At 38.2% G+C, this 8,509-nt stretch overlaps 1 protein-coding gene across 2 annotated transcripts in view; it reads left to right on the forward strand.

The window, feature by feature from the left end:
* CARS1 (cysteinyl-tRNA synthetase 1) overlaps positions 1 to 3,249 on the forward strand; it is a 36,348-nt gene extending 33,099 nt beyond the window's left edge. The window contains exons 22-23 of one of the 2 annotated variants that reach the window (XM_054067518.1): positions 628 to 711; positions 1,768 to 3,249. In XM_054067518.1, coding sequence (XP_053923493.1) covers positions 628 to 711; positions 1,768 to 1,902 — 219 coding nt within the window. In that variant the 3' untranslated portion in view covers positions 1,903 to 3,249. The remainder of the gene's footprint in view (positions 1 to 627; positions 712 to 1,767) is intronic. The other variant, XM_054067519.1, reaches the window with a different exon arrangement.
* The last annotated feature ends 5,260 nt before the right edge of the window (positions 3,250 to 8,509 follow it).

The raw sequence follows: 8,509 nt of genomic DNA on the forward strand, positions 1-8,509 counted from the left end.
CTTTTAGAAAGCATCATGTACAGAGAGAAAAATGGATAAATAGCATTTATCATCCACAAATTCAAGGTATCTTTTTGCATTTTTTTCAGAAAAGTGATTCCCTTGCATTGGGCATAATTTACTTGGAAAGAATTCTGAGATGTGCATTTTTACACATAGGTGAAAGTTCAGTTTATTTTCAGTGCAGTTACTTGCATCATGATCCTTCTGTGACCTGCATAGAAACCTGTGCTTGTCAGCAGGAAACTGTTGAGAAAGGTGGTTCCCTTTGCAGTGAGTTGATTGCTGGATACTCTTGATTCATAGCAACTCTTTACTTTGAGTTTACACTTTAAACACTAAGGAATCAAATTAGCAAAAATCAGATGTAGGTTTTGGAGTATATAAGCGAGTTGAGTTCCTGCAACACATCTGTTTTATTAAGTGCTTCTCTACATATTTAAAACATATATTTCCTCTTCAGATAAGCACAGCTAAGACTTACTGAGTTGTTCCTTACTGAAAGTTTCTTTTCACGTGATAAACAATCGTGAATTTAATGCTCTTTGATTATAGTCTACCTTTCCTTTTGCATATGTGACAGGTTGTCAGTAATCTAACACAGTTATTGGATGTTTTGTATTACAGGCAGCAAAACTGGCAAAAATGAAGATTCCACCACATGAAATGTTTAAATCAGAACATGACAAATATTCCTTGTTCGATGAAAACGTAAGTCCTTCAATAGGGGCTGGTTTTCCTTACCTAGTTGTACATGCTCAATTGTATGTGTATGTAGCTAATCTTATTCTAGAACCTCCACATCAGTGCTATTAATGTAGTGGGAGGAGTGGAGGAGAGAAAGAAAAGACAATGTATTAATTTTACTGCACCTACCTTGCATTTGGGTAGCAAGGCTCTCTGTTAGCCATTATTTCAAGGGTATTTTCATTGTACGTTGGTCTCCTTTGGCTCCTCTTACTGCAGAGCCAAATCCCCTGTAGATATGACAGGAACATATGTGATGTGTGTTCACAGATTTATTACTCTGTTGTAAGGCAAGGAATTCACTTGCAAGTACAAACTCTCCAACTCTGCCAGAACTGATGGAGACAGCCATATTATTTGTTTTTTTTTAAAGAGGCCCCGTGCTTCCTTTTCTGGTTCTGCCCACTGGATCTTTGAAGGGGCTGTGAGGATAAATTTGCTCTTGACTGTTCCCCTTGAGCATAAAAGGTGTTTCTTGGAAATGATAAAGCATTGCTTTGTCAGTGCTTGATCTGGGACATTTATCCTGCTTCTGCCTGTCCATTTCACGCATGCAAATTCAGGCCTTGAGGGCAAGTAAGAATGGAGAGTGTGAATAGTAGAAAATAGCCCTGCAAGCCAAGGATAACATCCACAAAAGTCTGGTCATAATTTCTTATGCTCTAAGCCTTGGGTTCAATATGCTATTATGATTAAAAATGGTCTCTTAACCTGCTTTTTAGAGATTGTATTCTCTTAATATAACCATCTAGAAGTTAGTTCTCTAAGCTTCCCTTACTAAGTACACGGCAGAAAATAAGTAAAACCATTGCCCCTTCATTAACTAAGAAGGAAACGTACACACATAGTTAGTAGTCAAACTTCTAGGTCACTAAAATTAGACAAGATGCACTCCATCCTGACAGTTTGTCATTATGACGTTATCATCCTGTCTTATTAAAACACTACTCCATATGGAGAAAAATTGAGTACAAGAATTGATCTCAATTATTCTCTTTATTTTTTTTTTAAATATTCCAGGGATTTCCCACCCATGATACAGAAGGCAAAGAACTCAGCAAAGGACAAATTAAGAAGCTAAAGAAGCTTTATGAAACCCAAGAAAAGCTATACAAGGAGTATCTACAAATGGTTCAGAATGGAATTGCAAATTGAAAACAACAGGACTTTTTTTTAGAAGGCGAGTGCTGGGTCACCATTGGAGAAGTGAGCAAGTACTGATGCTGAAGTTTGTTTACACTTTCTATTATGTGCAAAGTAAAAATCCTGTTTACGTGGATTAATAATGTCATCTGGAAAGTCAATAAAAATCCATTCTTAAAAAAAAAAGCCAACCTGTAAGAAGTTCCTTCATAACAACAGTAGCAGGTTGAATAGTTGCCAGTTCTATTTGGGAAGGTGCTGCTCAGTCAGCAAATCCATATAAGGATTCTTGCTTATTGTAACTGTCCAGGCTTTGGTTAATTTGTCCTGCATACTGATCTCTATCTAAAACCCACTGTAGCTTGCATTCTGGGATATGTCACAGTCAGCAAAATTTAGTACTAAATGGGAGCTGACTAACTTGTCCCACAGTAAGAACAGTATTTTCCAAATGACTTCAGTATCTTAACATAAGCAGGAAAAACTGGGTAGTTCCACTATGATACAGTAGTTGCTGTTATTAAAAACTCTCATAACTATACCCAGAACACTTTGCATAGTAGAAGCTAACAGTCTCTTTGTTGCAAAAGGGAACAGGTCATCATCTTTGCTCAACCTGCAGTTGCAATCAAGTGAGTAATTACAAGGCATTGAACACACAGGTGGGAAAGACATGAAGGGCTAATGGCAGAGGATTGTGTGTTGTTGGAGCTATCCATCCACAGAAACAGGACTGCTCCCAAAGTAGCTGATTACCCAAAGTGCTCTGTATCTACTGTTCAGAGCCAAGGAGAATTAATAGAGGGTTTCTAATTGAGATAGAGTTTGTTGACAGGATTGCAATTAGGCAATACAGCTATACAGTGCTCATTACTCATGGCTGATGTTTTTAACATGACAATTTAACCCTGAGTTAATAGTCTTTCTGATGTAGTGTGGTTACATTATGTCTGCAAGGACAGTTCTCTATTGCCTAATGATGCATTTCACTGGCAGTAGCTATTAAATGAACTGAAGTTCATGAAATCCTAAAACATATCTCACCTGCTTCACAATTGCTTATAACAGCTAAGCGACCAATATGCAGAAATATATTCATCCAGTATTCTTAAGCCTCAAGGTGACCTGCAGAAGGTCATAGTGCGACACGTGTTCTCTCAACTCTTAGGTTCTTGGTATGACCATTAGACCACATTGCTTTCCTTAATTAAAAGACGTTTGCTTTATCTTTATATTTTTATATTTATATTCCTCCTTCTGAGGAACATATTTGGAGTAACAGAAAGGCCTAGTAATTTTTTTTCCCTAGTTTGTCTGTATTCACTATTGAAAATGTACATAATGTTAAGGTCAGTAAAGCACATGCATCTTGTATGCAGAAAATAAAATCTGTTGTAAAGTAGAAGTTATATGTGACCTTTGTGTAGTAGGAAGAATATAGAGCTTGTCTTTATTCCACAACCAACTTTTTGAAATGTGGGTTATAACGCTTTTTCCTTTAGCTTGCTATTACTCATTTAGTGCATTTTGTATTGAATATTTGATGATTCTGCTAATTACTAATGAATTGTATAAATGAATGTTTGAACTGCACAGTGGTACTTAAAATGGCCAGCCAAAGGCACAACGGCAACTTCTCCATCCTTTGGTCTGTGAACAGAAGAGGATCAGTTGCATTTTTACACCATTTTAGATTCTAAACCTCTTCGACATTTTCAGCTGAGCGTTTTCTTCCCAGCATGCTCCCCCAAGACGCATGTGTACTCAGGATATCCATGAAGGCATGGGATGTGCCTAGACTGCAGTCAAAGGATCCTGCTTCTCAGCCACATAAGGTTCTCCAATTCCAAACTCCCTGCAGTCCTAGACGGACTCCAGGGCTAGTTCTGTAAACTTCAGTAGAAGCCCTAGACCTGAATGATTTTTAACCACAGCATAGATTTCACTTTCCTGAATGTGAAACTTCCTCTGAAGTTGCTAGTTAATGTTAAATAGTGACAGTAATTTGCTTACAGAAATTATTTTTTCAATTATTTGAGTTAGCACTTGCTTAAAGCTAGGTAGCATATAACTATGGAGAAGATGCTGTTAATCCATTACTGTCCTGGATTCTAGTTTCTTTATAACATCTCCATGATAACATCTTGGCTTCCCCCGCCAGGCTTTTTCTCCTCCTGCTACGTTTTCGTTAGAACCTCATTCAGTTCTGTGGTTTATCTACTATACCAGTGTAGAAGAATTCTAAACAAAAAGCGCTTTTCCCTTCCCAAATACCTCATTTTGTTTCTGGACAACTCTCCTTGCATAGATCTTAGGAGCATTTCAGACGTGCATTCTTCAAGTATATCTTCCATTTTTTCTATATGCTTCCCACAGGTATACACTGCTTCCTCCCTCAATATTTTTTTAAAATTCAGTTAGTCATGTCAGATAATGGAGCAGCAAACAGAGCAGAGACCCTTCAGGTCTTATTCTACCTCCAAAATGGTTTAACTCGTACTTGCCATTTACGTATTTTGTCTGATTGTCACTTCAATTGTTTTAAGTTTAAGATGATTTGGAAGAACATTTATCCAAAACATCAGTGCTGTTAAAGTCATCTTTCTCTACTGCTCCAGCATAACAGCATTCCTGTCTTCGAGTTCTCTTTGAACACAATTAAAAGTCTCCTAAAGTCAATGGGATTCTTTTCATAGACATCATAAGCTTCAGAGCCTTTGAAATCTTCTCTTCAGGCTCACCTTTTGTCTTGGGTGATCATTGTTCTTTCGTGCAGCTGCTCAGGCTGTCCTGATTTTTATAGTGCTTTCCTACCTAGTTCATACACTTATCATAGAATAGTTTGGGTTGGAAAGGACCTTAAAGATCACCTAGTTCCAAGCCCCCTGCCGTGGGCAGGGACATCCCACTAGATCTGCCCAAGGCCCCATCCAATCTGGCCTTGTACTTTTGAAGTTGCCTTCTTCGAGCAAGACTGTCACTGGGCTTCTCCAGCAATAAAGCCCTCAAAACTTTCCCATACTTGAACTGGTCTTCCAGTTACAATTTTCTCTTCCTATTTGTTTCAGCTGTCCTTGGAAGTCAGCATTGTCAGCAAGGAAAATATCTGCGTTGTGAAGCTTCTGTGAGGTAGCTGACAGATGTACATGTTTGTTATTTAAAAAAAAAAAAAAATAAAAGCACACACAAATTGGCAACTCCTCCTCTAAAAAGCTGCTAAAATATTTTACCTTGCTAGCCAAACAGGAAGTTGGCAATTGCCCGTATTTTGAATTCCTTTTTTTTTTTTCCAAAAAGCAGTAGGATAATAAAAACAATGATCTTAGCAAAGATTCAGAAAAAGAGACTTGCTTTCCTAGGATTTGTAACAAAAAACAAGCTCCAGAGCTACTAGAGATCAGTTAAATTTATCCTCTCTGCACCCACAATTTTGCAAAAAAAAAAATAACAGTATACATGCAGAGCTGGTGAAAGAAACCTTGGTAGCAAACAGAGAATGCTGTTGTCAGGCTTGGACGCACCCTTTTTAATATCACTTTTCTGCGAAGGTGTCCCAGTTGATCTGTGTGATCACTGAAATGCACAGCACAATACCTCTTCCCTGGCAATCGATCAAGGTGGCATTTAAGTGAATCCTACTGTACTTGCTTAGTGGGAGTGACGTGGCAATGGAAGGAGAATGTAATGGCCATAGTCCTCATTCAGCACCTTAGTCACCTGTGTCAGGTAGGAAAAGGGAGAGGACAGACTTCAGAGTATTTTACTTTTCTTTATTTTTAAACGTGCATGCATGCATACACGTAATCAGGGAAGCTGGTCTGAAATGTGATTTTCTAAGCACTATGAAAATTAAGATCCCCATTACAAAATCTTGGAGTTTTTTTAATATTTTAATTTTCTGGAGTGCAGAGCTTGTGTTGCTCTGTACAACATGGAGCTTTTAATTTCCCACTTGTCAAGTTATTCAGAGATGGCAAGGCAAGGTATACGTGTGGTGTTTCTGTTTTTAATTGCACCCTTGGCTCAAGGCCAAATTTGGCAGCAGCAAATTTTTTTCTGTCTTTTGCTCAGAGTGTGCCTTTCAGCCTTTCTAATGTGAATATTCACATTAACGTCTAATGTGAATACTGCTGCACTGAAGAGAACAAGTTTCTCCGTTGCTCAGTTTGTTCAGATACGGGTAGAAAAATCCGTGAATTGTTCATTCTGGTCTTGTCACCAGCAATCTTTTCAAAGACTTTAATGAGTGCCTAATTACATTTGTGATACTCTGACCTCTTTATTCTAATGTTTGTATTCACTGTCCACTATTGCAGGAAACCACTGATGCATTTTAAAATGTGCAAATAAGCAAACCTACCACATACAGTACATACCTTCAGCTTTTTTTCCTATATTTTAAGATCACATTTTCAGGTGGTGGGACTTGTACCAACTTCAGATTCCTCTTTAATTAGATAATTTTTGCCACACAAATATGGAAAGGAACTTTTACTCCTCTATAATTTTACAGGGCACTTCCTATAACAGGACACTATACCACATGCATTGTACTTAAAATGTCTCTTAAGACAGAACAAATTAACTAAGAAGCACATTAGCTATTTAGAACCAAGATTCCATTTAGCAACCATCTAAGTTCCTCCTCCTCCTCCTCCAGAAAAAGTCATTGACAAACTAAGCTTTATCTCTCAAATTACATTGTGCATGTCTGGCAAGTCACTAAGTGAGAGCAGTTTCCATTAATACCCACCCAAGGGCAGAAGACACAGACATTTTATTGCTAGTCAGAGATCTCAGCCTAAGCTTTCTCTCCAGTGTCTATTGCCTCTGTTCAGTCTGCCATAATCCCTTCTCTCAGTTTTGGCTCTCCAAGCTCTCTTCTGTGCTAGGCAGGGTGTTTAAATCAAGACAGGGTGATTCAGCAAATATATTTTTGCAGCTCTCTGCAGGGTAGGAGCCATCTGACAGCAAGATGACTCCACAGATTGTGCCTTACCTACTCCTAAAGTCTACTACTGTGCTATGACAGGTTAAACAGTAGTCAAAAAGAATCTCTCATTAATCATGGGAGATGAATGCTTTTAGAAAGGGGCACTAATGATCCAAGGATGTAAAGTAATTTAAATGTATGTTTATTTTGATATATATCAGTGGAGGAAGAGATCCAAGTACTTCCACCACTCTGGCCTGTTTCAAGGCTTTACTAATTGCTGCAAAGAAACTAAATCTATTTTTACAAGACCGTCCTAATTTTAATTTAATTCAGAGTTTGCAGCATTTATTAGAACTGCATTAATGAGATAATAAGTATTGCAGAGGGGCAAACTCTACACATGCTACAGAAGATGCAGTAGTGCAACAAATAGTCTCAACAGGGCTGCAGTGTATTCCTACAATTGCAAAAAGGTGCAGGTAGATTATGTACTGGAGCAAAACCTCCTACATCTTTGTAGGAGGCAAAGTTTGGAGTTTACTCCAAACATCATTAAGTGGAAAGGAGATATAGCTTTTAACAAAATAGAGATTGTCAGAAAAAGCTTAAAAGAATACTTGACAGTTACCAATCATGCGCAAGAACAAAAGCGTGAAATAGGAATACCTTTAGTCTCCTTTCAGAGTTCATTATGTTCTTCTTTAGAAGACTGAGAATTAAGTGTAACCATTACAATGAGTATACATGTCCCAAAATAAGAATTCATGGAAGTATGAGGAAGCCATAGGCCGTTAACCTCCTAATGTTACAAAAAGGACTGTTAGGCAGAAATGGAAGGACAGCTAGAAGCAAAGAAAAGAGGTGGAAGAACCTTCCACTGGGAATGTCTTCGGGCCTACCCAAGCTGCTTGCTTGCACCCTTGGCTCTAGAACATTCCTGCAGTTCTTTAGCTGTTTGAATGTAATATGAAATTATCTAATTCTTTAATTACAGTATTGGTACCTAGTTAACTAAAGATTCCTTAATTAATCGTGTCACTGAATTCCTACAATAACTGAGTTAATTCAGCATTAATGCATTGATTGGCTATTGATAAATATTGGCCTCAGTTTCCCAATTTTAATTTTACTCAAGAAAGTATTGCAATGATGAGCTTATCATTAATTACTGCAATCCAAGCCTAAGTCGCAGATCTGCAGAAAACCTTTTCTAAAACAAGGGAATCCACTGCCACAATAAAGGATTGGAGGTTTTTGTTATCGACCGAAGGATTCCTCAAACTCTTTAAGGGGCTTCAAATGCTGACTTGCACAGTTATAACGCCATGCTGCGCAGCCTCTGCTGCTCACTGGCCACTGTACAAACAAAAGCCGGACTGTTAGGGGTGTTTTGGGGTTTGTTGTTGCTTTTTTTACAGAAGATGAAATGCCGTTGTACCTAGATGAGGTACTCAAGGACATGGTTTAGTCCTACATAGGAATGGTTGGACTCGATGATACAAGAGGTCTTTTCCAAGATTCTATTTTTTTCTATCTTTTCCAAGATTTCTAGATTCTATGAAACAATGCTGCGAAAGCTAACGCTGGCGTATTCGAAAAGGTCCTCCACCTGAAACATCAAAAAGGGCTGGTTTTGCAATAGGAAGCACTCGGCTCTTCGATTCAGCTTCCAACTTTGCAAGC

This window comes from Cuculus canorus, chromosome 5, assembly GCF_017976375.1.
Source record: "Cuculus canorus isolate bCucCan1 chromosome 5, bCucCan1.pri, whole genome shotgun sequence".
NCBI lineage: Eukaryota > Metazoa > Chordata > Aves > Cuculiformes > Cuculidae > Cuculus > Cuculus canorus.